This window comes from Capra hircus, chromosome 8 (assembly GCF_001704415.2).
Source record: "Capra hircus breed San Clemente chromosome 8, ASM170441v1, whole genome shotgun sequence".
In the NCBI taxonomy this organism is placed as follows: Eukaryota; Metazoa; Chordata; class Mammalia; order Artiodactyla; family Bovidae; genus Capra; species Capra hircus.
This window is the reverse complement of record NC_030815.1, coordinates 99,959,397-99,980,221: the sequence shown is the minus strand read 5'-3', so window position 1 is coordinate 99,980,221 and position 20,825 is coordinate 99,959,397. Positions and strand designations below refer to the sequence as shown.

Genomic DNA, 20,825 nt, shown 5'->3' with positions numbered 1-20,825 from the left:
GCCCAATCCATTCCAATATCCATCTATTTTAACTGGGATCTCAAATCTTTTACACTTAACCAGTTTCTACACACAAAGTTTGATTTGTCTGAATGTTATATTCACAGAATGCATAAGATCAGTGCTCATCTCCAAATAAGTAAATCATTTCATAATAATTAAATTGAAGGATATAAAGGAAGTCTAAGGGAAATATGTAAGAATGTAAGGGGAATATAAGAAAATTAGCTATTTGTAATTTTTAAAATAGATCATTCCTAATGATTAAAAAAATCTCAAGACAATAATCAATCTGTCTATAAAAAGACTAATTACATTATCATCTTAAACGTATTTAATTTCTGTGATGTTTATGAAACACATTTTTTAAAGGAAGAATATCCCTCAGGTCAAAATCAGGAAACTAAAATAAGACTGGTGCTTCAGAGGTCATTCATAGCCTCCCTTGATGGCAGCCTCTCCTTGATAACTCCAGCTCTATCACTCAAATCATCATACTTCAAGGTGGCATCGCTCTGCCACTAAGTACTCGGGAGTACTGAGTGCTCTGGAGTACTCGGGAGTACTGAGTATTTGGGAGTACTCAGGGGAAAACTGTTTTAGTTAAAGACATGTAGGAGAAATGATATGAATCATTCTTTGGATGCTCACATGCCTAAGACAGAACATGAAGTAGGTTGGAAAGGGAGACAAGGCTGTCTCTTGACTTAGAAGGTAATTATTTCTACAGGGCCCTGAGAAGTTACCTTGTCCATTTTCAATCAAACAAAACTAATGCAGTAAGAATCCTTGTTCAGAGGTGGCAAGTGGGGGATGAGGCTACATGGAATTATGCTGCTGAAAAAGATATTTTTACCTCTGTGAGGAACTAATTAAAAGTTGTGATCTCAACAGAAGCAATATTTGAAGTTAAATATGAGGAAATCTTTCTGGGAAATATGATTGATTTATCTTTGTTCTATAATTGTATATGCATTCTCATATTTGGAGACAGCTAAGAGGAACCTTTTTAGCTAAAGGGCAGAAGCCACAAATGAAGTAGGATTGCCTCTAAGCTGGGTGAGACAAATCTCAATTCCTGATATATTGAAATGCATGATAAAGAAACAAGAAATTAGCCAATGCTTGTTGTAAAAAACCAATGACTGGGAATTCACTCCAGATATGGTAAAAAAAATTTAAAATGAGCACTTAGAAAATGGAACTTTCTATGAAACATGATATGTTTCATATTTCTCTGGCCCTCATCTATCCTGCCATGAGGCCTGTCCTAAAGCCCGTTGTCACAGAGGTACCTGAGAGAGGGGTTAACGTTTCCAGTGGAAGAGCCTCCCGAGTTGTGAGGTTGACATCTCTTTTCTGCCTTCCAGGTGAATATGGGATCTGGGAAACCAAAGACTTCCCTACCAAGGGCAAGTCAACATACCTATATAGTTCTCACCCAAGAGTACTTCACTTTTCTATGGAAACTTACCTTTACTTTACCTATGAATCAATAACACCTAACCAAGTGTAGAGGATGTTCACTGAGAAATCAGAACCCAAATGGAATTTTAGTTGGGATCCTCCAAGCCACTATAGAATCATAAACTTTAGGTTTCTGCTCATAAGTAAGACAGTAGAGTCAAACAAGAAGAGAATTCGCTGCAGCTGCCACTCTCTGAAACTTTTCCCTTCCCATTCCATCTAATTGACTCCCTTACTTTCTCAACTTACTGTCTTTATGGATTAATTCCTCCCGTGAGGAAATGGCAGTTTCCATGGTCTGTTTATTATGACCCCACCCTGAACAGTCTTTGGTTCAATACCCCAGTGTAGTGAATATATAATCAGTTGCCTTTGACAAAACTTTTTCCATCCCTGAATTTGTTCTAAAGCAGAATGGAGCAACAGAACTACAAAAATAGTATATCAAACCAATGAACAGAAAGGTTGATGTCACTTGATTAAAATAGTATATTTGGAAGAAGTAATTTTTTCCAAAGCATAAGTACAAGCTTTCATTCTTTCTAATTATAAAGGTCTCTGTATAAAAGTTCAGAAAGTCTAAAGCTATAGAAAGTGTATGATGGAAGGTAACCACCCCTCATGTAATTCTGTACAGAGATGATGACAGTTAACAATCTGCTACTTCTAGTCCAATGTATGAAAGTGAAAGTCGCTCAGTAGTGTCTGAATCTTTGTAACCCCAGGGAGTGTACAGTCCATGGAATTCTTCAGGCCAGAATACTGGAGTGGGTAGCCATTCCCTTCTCCAGGGATTCTTCCCAACCCTGGGATCGAACTCGGGTTTCCCACATTGCAAGCAGATTCTTTACCAGCTGACCACCAGGGAAGCCGAACGTATAATATATAACATACTGTTCTTTGACTTACTTTTTTAACTTATGAGCACATTAATATTTCTAATGGGTTAATATTTCTAAAGAAATAAGATAGTGCCTTGTATATGGTTGCAAAGAGTCGGACAAGACTGAGCAACTTTCATTCTCTTTTTCACTGTACACAGTAAGCACTATATAAGTATTAATTGTTATAAAGATAGCCGATAATTATATCATGCTTTCTGTGTGCCAGTAATAATTCATGTAGTCACTACAACAACATAAGAGGTAGGTGCTATTTTTACCCCTGTTTTAGAGTGAGGAAACTGAAATTCAGAGAAAGGAAACATACCCAAATTACATATATGGTGGATAGTTATAGAAGTTACTACTATAGATTGATCTCATCCTTTTTAATGGTCCACACGAATTTCATCACATAATGTCAGCCTCTTATTGATGCAAATTTAAATTATATTTTAAAATATGCTATTATAAACAACTTTGTGATAAACTTACTTTGGGTAGTAGTTTGTAGTTTGTTGCTCAGTCGTGTCCGACTCTTTGCGACCCCATGGACTGTAGCCTACCAGGCTCCTCCCTCCATGGGATTTTCCAGGCAAGAGTACTGGAGTGGGTTGCCATTTCCTTCTCCAGGGGATCTTCCTGACCCAGGGATCGAACCCAAGTCTCCCACATTCCAGGCAGACGCTTTAGCCTCTGAGCCACCAGGGTAATATACCATTATCCATCCACTGAATTTTAACTTTAGTCTTTATATTTTTCACTTGTTAAAATTATATTTAATTCTTTATCAGACTTGCCTTTCTTCTTCCTAATGTATTTTTCTTTTTTGTTGTTCCTCCTTTTGTGTGTTTCATTTTAACATATTCATTTGAGAGTATTTATTATATTGTGTTGTTAATTGGATTTCCTGGGGCTTAAATCTCTTTACATATTGTGTTAGCTACCTCTTACTCAAGGCAAGTGGTTTCCTGTGGATGTGATAATTTTGCATTGTGAATGCACCCTCAGTGTGGCATTATCTAAACCCTAACCTGTGTAAAGTGTTTTGTTTTTCAGCTTTTTTTGTTGTTAAATTTTTGACTTGAGACTAATTTTTCCCTTGAAATTATAGTTTATTTACAATATTGTATAAGTTCAAGATGCACAGCAAAGTGATTCAGTTATTTTTTCAGATTAAATTCTATTAGAGGTTAAAGATATCGAATGTAGTTCCCCTATGCAATACAGTGAATCCTGTTGCTTACCTATTTTATGTAGTTTGTTAATCCCATACTCCTAATTTGTCCCTCCCTCCCTCCTTCTCCCCCCCTTTTTTTAACAATAAGTTTGTTTTCTGTGTCAGTGAATCTGTTTCTGTTTGTATGTAGATTCATTTGTATTATATTTTAGATTTCACATATGACTCATATAGTGTTTGTCTTTGTCTGACTTAACCTCACTAAGTATAACATTCTCTAGATCCATGTGACTGCAAATGACAATTATTTCATTCTCTTTTATAGTCAGGTAATATTCCGGTACATATATAGCACATTTTCTTAAGCCAATTATTTGGGGACTTGGGTTGCTTCTATGTCTTGGCTATTGTAAACAGTGCTGCTATGAATGTTGGGGTGCGTCTTTTCACACTGGAGTTTTCATTTTTTCTGGATACATGCCTTGGAGTGGAATTGCTGGATCATATAATAGTTCTGTTTTTAGTTTTTTAAAGGAAACTCCATACTCTTTCTCCATAATAGCTGCACCAATTTACAGTTCCCTCAAAAGTATAGTAGCGTTCACTTTTCTCCATACCTACTCTAGACTTAATTATTTGTAAACATTCTGATAATAGACATTCTGACCAATGTGAGGTGGTACCTCATTGTGGTTTTGATTTGCATTTCTTTATTCATTAGCAATGTTGAGCATCTTTTCATGTGCCTGTGGGCCATCTCTATGTTTTCTTTGGAAGACCTAGGACTAGTTTTTATGTTAATTTCTCTAGCTGGGGATTTCTTAACTGGCTGTGCTGGCAGCATGAATTCAAAATCAAGTATAATTGAGATATAGTCCTGAGTGTTGGATATTCATTCATAAGAAAACTTCTCTTTTCTTCCAATGGAGAGATAGACAAGCCTCTGTATTGCCTTTCTTTGCTGATGGGTAGAGTTTTGCTGACATACCTTTTAACTTTTATGGTTCTCAGCTTTATACAAGGGTATCAATGCCAGCTTCCACTTCACAGGGGCAAAAGACTTTGATTTCTGTCCCTTTAACAGTCTTAAAAACTGACCTTACACATTAAAGAAATGGGCACCTGTCTTATTACATGGAGGACAAGGTCCAACCGCCCCATAATCTTACTGCTCTGCTTTTCAAATTTCTATTCATTCCTGACTTCAGAAAATTGACATTGTTTCCTTATGAGTTATACAACTAAGCTGGCATTTCTGAATGTTTGTAGTAGGAAGATTTTCATGTTATCTTGTCTATCATGTTGCTGGAACTCTGTGTTTGAATCCAGGTTTGTGTATTTAGTACATAAAGTGAGTCATCATTTCAAGCATTCTCTCACAATATTCTCAACTTTCTTGCCCTCTTTTCTTTCCTGGCAAAGCTCCAATGCTTATATCTTGCCTTTGGATTTGGCTTTCTACTTTTTCCTACTCATACTGCTGTGCAACCCTGCAGGAAAAACCCAGAATGAAGCAAATTGCTGCCAGTCTGTATTCCTAGTCCTGTTCTCTGCTGAAACCTTCATGTTGCCCAGCAAGCTTAGTTTTCCTGTGACTCATCTCCCCCATTACCCACAGCTATTTAAAAACCTCCTCATCCCTTTGCCCCCCTTTATAGGAGTATTTTCAGAAGATAATCTTACTTCCTACTTCCTACAGGAAACAGAACCCATCAGAACAGAGCTTTCTCAAATTCCATATACCTAATTTATGAACTCATTTATACCGGAATACACCCCCTTTCTCCTTTCTCCCTATTACAAGGAAGAAAGTTTCTTTTTCCTGTCTAAGCACAATAATCGTGTAATTTACCATTGAAGCCAGGATATTTTTGAAAGTAAAAGAGAGACTCTATTAATAATTATTCTAGGATGACAGGTGTAAACCAGAACAGGGTAAACTGGGTCATGTGGTCACCCCCATAAAATGTTTGTTGCTGCATTCGTCTCTTTTACCTTCTCCAGTACCACAGCCCCTTGAAAATTCAGCCTCTCTACTGTATATTCAGATTTTTCTTCTCTCTGGGTTCCGTCTCATTAATATTTTAACATTGCCAATTAAAAAAAAAACACATTTCAATCTTTTTTAAAAGAGAAATTATGCAAAACCACACTACCTGTGTGCCAATGAGGCCTCCAACTACTGCTCACTTTTTGGACTCTTCTCTTTATTGGGAAAAAATAGATCTACATCTACCCTCCCTCTTCTTCAACTCCCATTTGCCTTCATTCACAGACTTCTGGCTTCTTCCCCCATCCTCATTCTGATCCTAATCTTGACGATGTCACACATGATTCTCCTGTTATTTAACAGAACAGACTGTACTTGGCATTACGTAGGTGCCTCTGTCTGTGCAGCCTTGAGTGAGTTAGTTACCCTGTGTGTTCCTCGGTTTCCTAAAATGGTACAATGATAGGCCCTTCCTCACTCACTGTTAGTGAAAATTAAATAAAATAATCCCTGTAAAGCATTTAGTGTTTTAAAATGTTAAACATCGCATTGTTCATCCTTTTAGAAAGATATCCATGTTTGGTCATGGTTAAACTGGATTGTTCCATCAGTAATTTTGCATGTCACTCTTTGAACCTTTTAAGGCAAGGCAGAAAGGTACAATCTTTTTTAATAGGATAGCAAAGAGCCTGTTTTGTTTTGTTTTGATTTATTTGACTGCGCTTGGTCTTAGTTGCTGCATGTGCAATCTAGTTCCCTGACCAAGGATCAAACCCAGGCCCTTGCATGGGGAGCACAGTCTTAACTTCTGAACAACGAGGGAAGTCCCCTAAAATATCTTTACATTGCCATTCCAGTAATCCAACAGCCTGAGGATGGCAGTCTAGACAGGGAACTTCACGTGTCCAAGGGTATTTCTTTCACCTTTATTATGGCTGCTAAGGTTTAGTGAACACACTGTACCAAATCTGTATAAACTGGTAAGATTAACCTCATTAGATGCTCACGACAGCAGACAAACCCTGTCTTTTCCTGGTATACCTATCTGCCATAAATGTAGCCCAACATCAAATAGCTCTTACAGGGCTCTCGTTCTGATTTGCTTAAACTAATTTGCAGCATTACTGACACAATACGTAACAAATGCTCATCTGTCCTGAGTGACCCTGCTTTATCTTCAGCCCTCACGGTCGCCAAGACAGCAGGCATTTGCAGGCATATTGGGATTCTTCCAGTGACTTCTTAGTTGCCTTTTTACTTGCTCTGAGTTGTTGGTTTAATTGACCCTTTTTTTAAATAGGTTGTGTCTGTGTTATATCTTGTGGACATGCCTCAACTGTTTCTTTAAGCGGAAGCCAACCTCACAGAGCTTCAAAAGCCCAAACAGATTTGTGGCAATATTTACGTTCTAAAAGTAATAATTTTAGTTGATGGTATTTACTAAATACGTAGTATATACCAGCAGTTGTGTTAAGCATGTCACATGTTTTCATGTATATTGACTACTTTAATAGGGACTAGAATGAAGTAGAAATAGACATGTGTGCTAAAATGAGCTTATTACATCCTGGTAAAGTACCTTTAAATGATATTATGAGCTTTCAGTACTAGCAGCTTGAATAAAATGTCTTTCATATACTAATTGTTAACACAATGAACATGACCGTTTAAATGTTAGGAAGGAGAGCATTCAGTTTTACTGATTGATAGGCATGATACAAAACTAAATGGCAAGGCAAGACTAAGCTGTGTAATTGAACTCCAACTAATGAAATATGTGATAATTTTCTCTAGGCCCAAACTAAGGCAAATTGTTCCATTATCTTTGAAGACAGTAACCTAAACAATCAATGTTTTATGTCATGAATCAGAGGGCTCATATTTCATGCCTTGAAGAGAAAAATCTTCATGATATTATTTATAAATGGCTAACATTTGTTCTGTATCCCTCCACACATAGTTCAAGGAAACACTGAATCCAGGCAGACATTCATTGTGTCTGAAAGTGTGACCAAATGTGTTTGCATGTTTATTTAATTTTCACTCAGTGAGTTACATCAGGTGGTGGTTACATTCTGAGCTTTAAATAGCATTGATCATTTAAAAGATATTAAAGTCTAGCAGCTGTGCTAAAAATATATCCTTTTTATGTCTGACAACCACAATTTCCTCCAATTTCATTTCTTCCCATGAACAGTTAATAGAAGTAAGATCATTAAAGCTGTGAGAATATCTAGCTAGGCAATAAAGATAATCTTACAGGAGCTAATAGAAAACTGTGATTGAGAAGGAAGAAATGTAGGAAAGGGTCAGTTTTGGCTCAAGAGAAAGGTGACATCAAAGTAAGCTAGGGGAAACTATGAAACCTTTCCCAATTGAAATATAATTTGTGTCAATGTGTGATAATCACGTTATTGATCAGATAACAGTAAAGCAGAAAAAGAACTGATAATTCTTACAGTCAACATTTGTTGAATGTTTATAAAGGGCCAGACACTGCGCTAAATACAACCAGTAACTTATCTCACTGAATACTCAGAATGAACCCCACTTTGCAGATAAGAAAATTGGGAACCAGAGAGGTTAATTCTAAGGCTTAAAACAGGAAAAGGTGGAAAAAGTTTTGCACTCAGGTTCCTCACCTAGTATAGGCATGCTGAAAGTTTCTCTTTTTAAGCAAAACTGATATAATTTCAGGTTAAGAGGGAGCTGATGACCAAATGGATAGAATCCCTAGCTCATTCTGGATTCTGATTTCTCAGTGAAGATCTTTCACAACCAGCTGTTGAATTCATTGACTTCAAGGAACATTTTAAAAAGTGTAAAATATCTTGACAGTATAACTCATAGAAGTAGGACCATATGGAGTTATACATTTTGAGTCAGTATTTTTATTTTTCTTAACCTTTGTGACAGAACGGAGTCTGGAAAGAAGTTACATTTTTCTTTTGATACATTTTAAAGACACATCTTTTATGCTGAGAAAGATGAGTGTCTTCAAATTGATAAGCAAGGGAGAGTTGTCCAGGCCAGGAAGATATTCTGAAATGGTATCCTACTGTTTTGGTAATATAGTCTGTTTCAGTCAATTGATGGGATATAGATGAAATATGACCTACTAAACAAATGAACTTTTTTCCCCTCCTTTCAATTTTTGAGTGTTGACTTGATGGCCTAATAGCTGGAATAACTGAGGGCGCTAAACTCCCTACTGCCTGTCTGTCTTGCAAGATGAAGTACAGCCTTCACAGTAGAGCATGAGGCCTTCTGCTAACACTGTCATGAGGAGAAACAAAGCTTCTTACCCTCCACTTCCAGCTTCACCAGTTTGGAGTATGCTGTCCCAAGGCTGTTTTTTGCCACACATCGATAATGTCCTGCGTCTTCCTTTTGTACATTATGAATCCTTAAGCTCCCAGATTCAAGAACCGCAGTCCGGGAATTTTCCTGCCAGAGATAGGTACATGAATTTTGCATGAACATGAGTCTGTTAAGGATACATTTGCTATATTTCATCAAGTCATCATTTTCACTCATCAGAAATATTATTTTAACATTTATTTGACATTTATTATGGATAACATAGAATAATAAATGAGAAGGTATAAGATTCCCTTATAAAAATAAATTTCAATAACAATACCATAAGATATAGTTATTTTTATTTTCTTTCAATACACGAGGACCCCATAACTAATTGGATGTCCTAAATCAACAAGCCTTATTTTAGATTTTGGTATCTAAATATGTCACACCCAAGTTTGTTTGATTAAAAGCATTGCTCTTAATAAGCGTACTTACTGCCTATATGGGATCCTTTTAAAAGTTGGAAAACTCCACAGAAAATACAAAGACTGGTCTTTATAATTAAAATATTATATCTATATTCTCTTTGGGAATCTAAATTCAGTAGTATATATAGAGCCACTCCTTCTTTTAGTGTAGAAAATATAACAAAAGGAAAGCCAGAAAATTATATACATTATCATAAAAATGAAAATTATTTGTTTTGTTTTAAATAAAACAAAGCTAATTGATATTATGTTGTATTTCAATGCATTGATAGAGATCAACACCTATGTATCCCCCATGGAATACTCTGAGTATAGTAATATGAAAAACATATTGTCTGTGACCTCACTGAGTTCATAGTAGGTTATGCAAGGATGGAAAGAGACAATGATGATGCAGAATAGTAATTTATCAATAAATGTAGGTACATACAAAAGCAGTACAAAATAAGGATGTGAATAATGTATTTCAAGTTTGTCTACTGTATATGATTGAGGTCATTGTCAAGGTCACCAGTCTTGAGTCTTAATGCTCTAACTTCACTCTAGAATATTCTCATTCCTTTTCTTCCAAATCTCATTTCTTTCTCTCTCCTTCTAGAAGCCATTTGTCAGGTCTAAAACTTGAAGCTTAGTTCCTTTTCTAAAAAAAAAATCTCTTGAGTCTCAAAGATTCAATGTTAAAAGAAAAAATAAATGATTCAAGTACCAACCAACTGACCAGCCAACAAAGAAGACTCTAGCTTAGCTTTGCTCTGCTTCTTTTATCATCCTTAACACTACTGGTCCCTATCTCTTTTCCCTCCTCTCAGCCCCAACTGGATGCCTTACAGTTTGCATATATATATATATATATACACACACACACACACACACATACATATATATATATATATATATATATATAGGTTTGGTTACAGTATTGTACATGGAAAATATTTAGACATGGTTCAAATATTTAGGTTTGGTTAAAATGTTGTACATGGAAAATATTTTATACTAAAAGTTTTTAAGTGTGTGACTGAAAATTTGCAAAGGATTGTTGTATTTGAAAATATGTTGTGTATATGTGTTTTAACATAATCATCACTTACCCTGAGAGCACTGTCCCCCTTGATCCATGACACTGATGGTTTGGGGTTGCCCATTGTAGTACATGGTAGAACTGCCTTTAATCCTTCTATTATTTTTACATTTATGGGAGGACGAGTTATTTTAGGTTCTAAAGGAAAATAAAGGAAAAAATTAAAAAGGCAATTTGGATTTACTAAACTTAGAATCTCTAACTTTATGCTTAATTCTTAATATCTATTAAAAATATTCTTAGATGTATTATAATACAGAACTCACCAAGTGCTGAGCCATGTTTTTAGTGGATATCAAGCAGAAATAATCTTTTTAAATTTAGATTACCTCTGTTTCATCTTATTTGAAAAAAATCAATTCATAAACATATTAGCATGAAATTATCATAGTGGTCTGCACTTTTCCCAGAGAGATGTTATGGGGAGGGAGGTGGGAGGGGGGTTCATGTTTGGGAACGCATGTAAGAATTCAAGATTTTAAAATTTAAAAAATAAAAAACTATAATAAAAAATAAATAAATAAAAAAATAAAATAAAATGAGCAAAGGACACGAGCAGACATTTCTCCAAAGAAGACATACAAAGGGCCAACAGCACATACAAATATGCTCAACACCAAAAAAAAAAAAAAAGTTAATAAAAAGTTGATTCAAATAAGCTGTTGCTGTAACAACTCACATTAATTCATAGCAATAGACGTGAAAACATAAAAATAAAGGTTTGATATGTTTACATTTGTATACAATTCTGAGTTATGACCTACTGTCCCTTTAGTTTCCATCTTAATTTGACCATTAAATTTGATGATTAAAAATTAGATACATTTGTCCTCTAGAAAATAAATCAGATATTACTATATTTATAATCAGAGAAATTCTGTAATACAATTCAGAGTAACTCGACTCTGCAGAGCAAACTTGTATGTACAGTGAAACACTCCTAAATTAATTTTTTCAGAAGAAATAGTTTATGTGAGTTAACTTTTAGTCTCCAATACTGAGCTTTCAAAGGAAGAAGATATTAAATCTAATGTATAGAAGAATTGACAAGTTCAGGATGCCAGTTATTTTACTATGTGAAACATTCATAAAATAGTAAAAATTAAATTTATTTCCTTAGGGATTTTATGTTACAGATATCAAATAGAGAGCTATCAAATAGAGTCTGTCTAGCAGGATAGACTACTGAGAAATGGATGCATTTTACTTCTTTCAGGTCACGTGCCATAATCAATGTGTTGCTTTGACATAGAAGAGTAGGAAATAAGGATTTTTTTCCTTTTCTACTTCAACTGTGTGTGTGTGTTTGCGTGTGTTGAGTGTTGAGGGGACATGGTTTGGTTGGATTTTTAATCTAGTTATTGATTGCCATTTACAGGTGGTATGATCCTGCATTCTGGCAAAAGTATATAACAAGCTTTAAACATATTTTAGGAAAATATCATCTTTGTTACTTTGCCTGCTATGTAAAGCATACAATGCTTCTTCTTATCAATGACAATGAATATGCACATTTAGATAATGACTAGGCACCTTGATTGTGGGCAGAGTTGTCATACAGCTACTGATCAAAGCTTAGCTTGGGAGCTGATATGCCTGTGACATAATCAAAGACGTACATTCATTCCTTTCACTGGGCTCCCTGAACTGATCCCTGTGGCAGACCCACCCGAGTCACAGATAACGTCTTAGGCAGAAAACCTTTGTTTAAAGCGAATAACTACTATCTCCCTCAGTGAAAAAGTTATCTTTGCCATCTGTTGACGAGAGGTCAGGAGAACCTTTGTGAGAACTGATGATGAAGTAGGCTAGGAATGAATTGAGTACTGATGTGGAGTGATGGATTCCCCACTCTAAGGGAGCATGATTCAGGTGGAGCCATGGGTATTGACTAATCAGAACTGGTTATTCTGTTGAAGTTGGATGCTGGAAGTGTTCTGCTATGCCAAAATTGAGCCTTTCGTTGTTGGACCATAAAGAATCTGGGGGCAGGAGCCCCTAAGGAGGTCCTAGGTAGTAGGACTAGCAATAGGGTAGGGACCTTGAGGGTCACAGGAAACAGCTCCTTTAGCAAGCAGTATAGAAGCATTCCGAAATAACAATTGGGATGGCCACACCAGCGTGTAAAGAAGAGAAAGAGAAAGAATAGGAGAGAAGAAGAAAAGGGGGGTTAGGATGGAACCCAAATCAAGAACATTTACTGCCAGAATGAACAATATGCGGAGGAAAAGTAGTACCGCAAAGCAGTCAAATCCTTAAGCATGCTCTGTCTTTGGAATCACACTTTCATTCATCAGCAAAATAGACCCTTCTTTCTTACTTGGTATTCTTTCTGCCCCACATACTGAGAGAAAGCCTATTTTGGGGTACATCCTGACCTACTTACTCTCAGAATCTCCAGAACAGCTTTTCCCATGATGTCCTCACTACTTACCTATTACAGTTAATCTCGGACATCATTTCTAGGTGTGATGAACATAAAAGATTAACAGGCATCTGAGAAAGACCGCGAGCATGAAGGAAAAGAACCAAAATAAAATCAAAACGTAGCATGAAGAAAACAGAAGCAAAGCAGGGGGAAAAATGGCTTTTAAAAATGTATAAATAGTATCCTTAGATAAGTGAATATTGCACCATGCAACACATAGAGTTGGCTATGAAAAACAGAGCAATCAGGGAAGAAAGAACACCTGGAAGTTAAAAATATGGGTTTTTAGGTCAAAGTATTTAAAGATAGCATCAGAATAGCAGAATATATTGAAGACCAAATACATGAAATAGAAGGAAAAGTCAAGCAAATCTCCTAGAACGTAGAATATCAAGATAGGTGTGTAGAAAATATGAGGATAAACTTGGAGTTATAAAAAACTGAAAAAAGAAGCCTAATATTGGTTGATTAAAAGTTTAAGAATGAGATCAATGAAGAGGAAGAAAATAGAAAAAAGGTGTAGCTCACTTGGGGGAAAAAAAAAAAAACCCTTTGGTTTTTAGAGCAAAATGGCTCACCTAAGACTACGTAGAAATAACAAAACACAAGCCTGTTGTATGTTTGTCAGTTTGAAACATTAAGAATTCAAGAATTAGAAAAATCCAAAAAACTTAGGATAAATGTAGGATTTATGTGTAAACAAATGAGAAAGATTTCTTATCTTCAACCTAAAATGTCATATGGCAATGAATAATTGTCTATTAAAACCTAAAGGAAAACCTTTTAAAACTCCCTTCTGTACTGAGACAAATTATTTACTCAAGATTGGGGGCAAAATAAAGACTTTCAGCCATGCAAACATTCATAAAATACATCTCATGTGTTCACACTGAAAAGAAGCAGCAAGTGACTTCCTCCGGTAAAACAATAATAACAAAACTGAAAGATAAAAGATGAAATAAATAGTGATGAAAATCAACAACAAAAATTCACAATAAAGGTCACAGGTGAACTGGATTCCACCATCCTTTGTATGGTGCTAATATGTATATTTCTGTGATTTTTCCCATCAATAGTGTGATGTCAGAGAGGAGAAAATAAAGGTTATGTCATTATGTGGTTGAGAGTTTACAAGCATCAGGTGTTGGGGCACAAGAGTTCATGAGATTTAAGGATGCCAGTAAGGTCTGCGGAGCAGGCAATGGCAACCCACTCCAGTACTCTTGCCTGGAAAATCCCGTGGACGAAGGAGCCTGATAGGCTGCAGTCCATGGGGTCGCTGAGGATCAGTACAACTGAGCGACTTCACTTTCACTTTTCACTTTCATGCATTGGAGAAGGAAATGGCAACCCACTCCAGTGTTCTTGCCTGGAGAATCCCAGGGACGGCGGAGCCTGGTGGGCTGCCGTCTATGAGGTTGAACAGAGTCGGACACGACTGAAGCGACTTAGCAGTAAGATCTGCATGATGACGCCACACCAGGTAGGAGAGAGAACAGAGTGAAGGGAGAACTGAATGAAGTGTCCACTGGGGGGTCAGTGAAACAGAGAGCAGAGAGGAGCAGGAGCATGACCATGATGGTGACGGTTTGGAGTGGGAAGAAGGGCACGATGGAGCTGGACTCTGTTCTTAGCTGAGAAAGAGACTGATAAAGTTTGTCCCTTCTGTTTGGAGGCAAGTCCTGAGTGTGAGAAACCACTTCTCTCATCAGACAGAGCTGGAAATAGAAATGTCCATGTTCAGGATGTGACCTAATGGGGTTTAATATTTGAAATACAGTCTATTTCCTGGGGTACCAAGATCATAGATTGGATAGACTGAAAAAGAGTTAAGGTTAACATCACAGGACTTGCAAAGGTCAAGAGACTATAGGATGAAGTGAATAGTGGTTCTGTTTCATGGCTGATAAAATCCCTTAGGATAATGGCAGGAGTAGGAGTGGATAGAAAGATAATAAATCTGGAATCAAAATCTTTGAGAAATATGGGAGAGGACCTTAAAGTGAGTAGATAAGGGATAGAGTTAGAGAGATTGGTCAAAATGGTGTAAGCCTTCATGAAAGGAAAAGTTATGAACAGAAATACAAAATATAATGGCTTAAAAGTAGCAATGAACCCCCAGTACCTGCTAGTCTTGTTAACTTGAAGTGGGTAAGAAATAAACAGCTTCCCTTTAAACAGAAAAGTCATTCAAGTTTAAAAAGTCACTCAAAAAAATAAAGTTTGAAATAAGGCAAAAGGGTAGAATAAGTGTCTGCAAAGAGGTTAGAGATTAAAAGGGTGTCTGGCTGTAATGAAACTGTTTTAAATTAAAGGTATAGGGTAAAGATTTTAAAGAGGAGTTCCTGGTGAAAGATTTCATGGTGGTGCAAATAAAGAGTCATAAAAAAGGCTAGAAAATGGGAGAAGGCAGAAAATGATGAGGCTTGCCTGTAGGCTGGTGGGTGATGGCAGGAATAAAAAGTGTGGAACTGTCTCAAGGTTGTGATGTGAACTTGAACTTGTCTGGCTGCCCAACCTCCAGATATGCAGGAGGCTCTGTTTACTCTCTGCTTCAAAGTGTACCAAGTCAGCTTAGAAATCAATGGATGATTCTCTTTCCCACTCACTCATCTTCACTTGTAGAGCTCCACAGCTCTCGGCAGCTCCTCCCACACCATTGTTGGCAATGCAGCAATAAATGCCATCATCACTGTCTTCCACGCTCAGGATGGTGAGGAGCTGACCATTCTCCCGAATGCTGTACCGGGTATCAAATAGCCTGTGGGTCACAGACAATTATGGCAGGTTAGGGCCCCATCTGTGATTTTTTTTTTTACTATGATTATATGATCCAGCAGATGATTTACCAGTGGATGAAGCAGATTAAAGGGAAGAGGAAACTTGAATAAGTTCTGAGTAAAAGAATAAGCTTATTTGGGAGTAGAAAGCTAACATTTTTTAATCTTTCCTAGGCTGCAGTAATCAAAGCAGTGCTGAGTCCTTCAAAAATAATTTTGAAAGGTGATGTCTATTTATAGGATCCACCCAACATAAAATTTACTTTATTTAGGAAAGTATATCATTACCCAAGATATGAGTCCTCTCCCATATTTACTGGGAGTAGCAGCTAGATAATGAACACACAAACACACACACACATGTGACTTGCAGAAAGGGATTAACAGATACACGCTACTATATATAAAATTGATAAACAACAAGGACCTGTTGTATAGCACAAGGAAATATATTCAATATATTATAATAACCTATAATGGAAAAGAATCTAAAAGATTATACGAACACACACACACACGCACACACACACACAGAATCACTTTGCCATACACCTGAAACTAACACAACATTGTAAATCAACTATGTGTGTGCTGTGCTCAGTTGCTCAGTCCTGTCCAACTCTTTGCGACCCCCTGGACAATAGCCCACCAGGCTCCTCTGTCCATGGAGTTTTCCAGGCAAGAATTCTGGAGCAGGTTGCCATTTCCTGCTCTGGGGGATCTTCCTGACCCAGGGATTGAACCTGCATCTCTTGTGTCTCCTGCATTGGCAGGAAGATTCTTTACCACTGTGCCACCTGGTAAGTCCCAAGTCAACTATACTTCAATTTAAAAAATGGAAAAAAAGGGAAGGGTTAAAAAAAAAAAAATATATATATATATATATATATTGAATTAACTAACAGTTGACTAAGTATTTGTTCATTTATTAATCAAATGTTTGTTGAGTGCCTAGCAAGTGCCAGGCACAATTCTAGTTCTGTGGGATACATAGGGAGCAAAAGAGGCTCAAACCGTAAAAATTATGTTTTACATATATTATCTCACTAAATGGCATGCAACCTGATCATTAAGAAGGGAATTAGGACAATGGAAAGAAATATGAGGGGAAATGTCAACCTAAAAGTGAGTTTTATGACCAAATAAAAATGCTTTATGCAACAAGTATATATTAAGCAGAGTAAACCCCCCCTCAAAGATCCATGTCTTAATCCCCAGAACCTGTTAATATGTTACCTTACATGGCAAAAGGGCTTTTGCAGATGTCAAGAATCTTAAAATGGAGTATCATGAATTATCCAGATGGGCCCTATGTAATCATGCATGCTTGCATGCTATATCGCTTCAGTCGTGTCTGACTCTTTGCAACCTATCGACCAGGAGTGCAGCCTGCCAGGCTTCTCTGTGCGTGGGATTCTCCAGGCAAGAAAACTGGAGTGGGTGGCCATGGTCAAGCCCACATCTCTTACGTCTCCTGCACTTGCAGGCGGATTCTTAAGCACTCGTGCCACCTAACAGTGAGGGTCCTTAAAAGATGAGAGAGGGAAGCAGGAGGATCAGAGAACAAGATGTGATGAGACTGGAGTTATGCAGTTGCTGGCTTTCAAAATGGAGCAAAGGGCCAAGAAATGCAGGCAAGGAATCAGATTTTCCTCTGGTGCCTCCAGAAAGAATGCAGCCCTGTCAACACCTTGATTTTAGCCCAAAGAGCCCGATTTCAGACTTCTGAACTCCAAAACCGTGAGATAATAAATTTGTGTTGTGTCAAACCACTAATTTTATGGTAATTTGTTACAGTAGAAATGGGAAAAAATAATATAACCTGAAAACAAAAAATGTGAAGGAAATGGATTCTTGATTTTGAATTCGATGGATGGTCCCCATCACGCACTGATCTTAAAGAGGGAAAAGAGATATAGTAATTTTCGGTCTATGTGACTAAGGATGATATAATCACTGGGTGGTTCATTAAATCACATTAAATAACTGGGGATAGCCATGATACTAACTCTCATGTAATTTTTGCTTTGCTTTTGTTTTTTGCTATGTTTAAGTTTGCATGGAAAATGTGAATATTGGAATGTTTTGCAGATGTGCTTGTGGACTAAGAGTCCAGCCCCTCTGTGAAATAGAAACTTTCAAGATTTATAATCTGTCGTATCATTGCTGCTTAAAGTATATAAACTGCTTGTAGATTGTGAGGGACATAGTATTTATAATTTTCAAAATATAAATTATTTTCCTCTTTCTTATTGAAGTATAGTTGATTTACAGTATTATAATAGTTTCAGGTGTATATAGCCTAGCGATTCAGTATGTTTACAGATTATACTCCATTAAAAGTTATTACAAGATAGTGGCTATAGTTCCCTGTGCTCCGCAGTATATCCTGTTGCTCGTTTACTTTCTACATAGCAGTCCCAAGTGGCGCTAGTGCGAAGAAGCTGCCTGCCAATGCAGGAGCTGAAAGAGGTGCAGGTTGGATCCCTGGGTCAGGAAGATCCCCTGGAGAAGAAAATGGCAAACTACTCCAGTAATCTTGCCTGGAGAATCTCATGGACAGAGGAGCATGGTGGGCTGCAGTCCGTGGAGTTGCAAAGAGCTGGACATGACCGAAGCGACAGTATCCAGACACACACACACACACACACACACACGTATCTCGTAATCCCGTACCCCTAATTTGCACTCCCCTTCCCTTTCCCCTTTGGTAACCATTAGTTTATTTTCTATGTGAGTCTCTTTCTGTTTTGCACATACATTCATTTGTATTACTTTTAAGATTCCGTCTGTGGGTGGTAGCATACAGTCTTTGCTGTTCTCTGACTTACTTCATTAAGCATAATATTCTCTTAAGTCCATACACCCTGGTGCAAATGACAGAATTTCATTCTTTTTTATGGCTGAGCAAGCTTCCATTGTAAATATATACCACATCTTCTTTACCTGTTCACCTGTTATGGACACTTGGGTTTCCTCCATGTCTTGGCTATTGGAAATAGTACTGCTATGAATTTGGGGTGCATGTACTTTTTCAAATTAGTGTTTTCCTTTTTTTCTGGATTATACCCTGGAGTAGAATGACTAGATCATACAGTATGTGTATTATTAGCTTTTTGAGACGCCTCCATACTGTTTTCCAGAGAGGCCACACCGACTTGCATTCTCATCCATAGTGTGTAAGGATTTCGTTTTCTCCACATCCTCTCCAACATTTGTTATTTGTAGACTTTTTGATGATAGTTGACCCAACTGGTGTGATGTGATATATCATTGTTGTTTCTCTAATAACTAGTGATGTTGAGCATCATTTTTTGTGCCTGTTGGCTGTCTGTATGTCTTTGTGAAGGATGTCTATTCAGCTCTTTTGCCCATTTTTTGAGTGGGTTTTTTGTTTTTATTTTTGGATATTGAATTGTAGGAGCAGTCTATGTATTTTGGATATTAACTCCTTATTGGTTATATAATTTGCAAATGTTTTCTCCCATTCTGTAGGTTGTCTTTTTGTTTCATTGGGTATTTTAAATTGATTTAATAAACTGTATTTCAAGCATCTTAATTTGGTTTATAAGCCTTCCTATTCCAGGATTTCTGAGATAGCTTGCCTTATAGAGTTACTTGAAGTCTTCCATAGCCAAGGGTAATTTTCCACATTACAGCACATATAATAGGAGGAAATACAAAATTTCAGTTAGAGTTTAGTGAAAACAAACACATAATTTTTCCCCATCCAAGTTCATGGACCCCAGCCTATGGAGCAGTTAAACACTCTAGCCCTAACTCAAGGTATGTGGCCTTCTAGAAAGCTCATGGTTCTCTTTGTTACAGATATTTTGGAGTATTTTTGGTCAGATAGCTATTGTAATGAGGAAAGGATAGTATAACCTTTATATGCCCAGTAGAAATTTTACTGTTTGAGAGGTTACCTCACTATACACATCAGGAGTCCTTTCTAACTTTCAAAAGAAAAAGTAATGGTTACCTAGAGGTCAGATTCCTAGACAACATGCATGACTTGACTGGGATATTGAAAGTACAGGAAATGAGGCTGGTCCCTATTAACTCCCCAGAATGTTCTGGAACATGTACCCCCAGAGTTAGGATACCATGGTGTTCTCTAATTACTGTGAAATTTCCTCTAGGACCTAACCTGACTCTGCCATATCAGTTAAATCACTTTACATTGGACAACTCCCTTAACCTCACTGATGTTCAGATCTTACATTTATGAAATGTGGGAGTTACATTTTAAATATTCTAGAAGGTGAACTTTAGTACTGCCAAGAGCTGTGATTGCATTTACGACAAAGGTAAATCCCAAGGCAGCCTTGGTCATTCTTGGTGAAAAAAGGCAGAATACTTACTTAATGAGAATTTTATTTCTGGTCCAGGAAATTTCAGGCTGGGGGTAGGATTCCACTGCACACATGAAAGTAGCAACTTCTTCAACTAAGGCGTCCACTGTTTCAAGAGGAGTGGTGATGACAGGGGCTGAAAGGAGAGGAGAAGTGAAAGGAGAGCATTCTGCAGTGCTGCTTCCTAACCCTTCTGTACGCAGTCAGGTTTCCCTTGTGGCTCAGCTGGAAAAGAATCCACCTGCAATGCAGGAGACCTGGATTCAATCCCTGGGTTGGGAAGATCCACTGGAGAAGGGAATGGCTGCCCACTCCAGTATTCTAACCTGGTGAACTCCCTGGTCTGTATAGCCCACAGGATCACAAACAGTCACGACTGAGCGAATTTCACTTTCACTGTAAGCAGTCAGAAGCCACAATGGACCTGAATAAGAATGATGTTGCCCCGTAGCAAAAATTTGCCAAAAGGGAGGAAGAATTTTATACAGAGGATTTTGTTGCTGCTCTCAAACTAAGCATTTGAGAATCGAAAGAGGAGGCTCTCAGGAGAGTTGGGCTTAGAATTTATTATATATGAGTGGAGGCAGAGCCTGGAAGCCCAGAGTTAATATAATTTAGGAAAAAATATATAAAATTATGTATACAAAATATCTATTGCCTCTCTCACATCAATCAACTGGAAGAAAAGTGTCACTGATGGGAAGTTAGTGTGAAAAGAGGAAGCCATCTTAACAATTCCTGTTTAAAAATCGTTTTTCTCAAATTTCAATGAAATACGTTGATGTATATTATTCATATTGTATTTTATTCAATAGAATACAATATGAACACTTTGCTAGAGACCATTGGAGGTCTTCAAAGGGAGCTCT

At 37.2% G+C, this 20,825-nt stretch overlaps 1 protein-coding gene across 1 annotated transcript in view; it reads right to left on the bottom strand.

Annotated features, from left to right (window-relative positions):
• Positions 1 to 20,825, bottom strand: part of MUSK (muscle associated receptor tyrosine kinase) — a 92,936-nt gene that overhangs the window by 59,645 nt on the left and 12,466 nt on the right. The window contains exons 2-5 of the mRNA XM_018052584.1: positions 19,966 to 20,092; positions 15,431 to 15,582; positions 10,404 to 10,531; positions 8,824 to 8,965 (exon numbers count right to left, since the gene is read on the bottom strand). Of these exons, the coding sequence (XP_017908073.1) occupies positions 8,824 to 8,965; positions 10,404 to 10,531; positions 15,431 to 15,582; positions 19,966 to 20,092 (549 nt within the window). The remainder of the gene's footprint in view (positions 1 to 8,823; positions 8,966 to 10,403; positions 10,532 to 15,430; positions 15,583 to 19,965; positions 20,093 to 20,825) is intronic.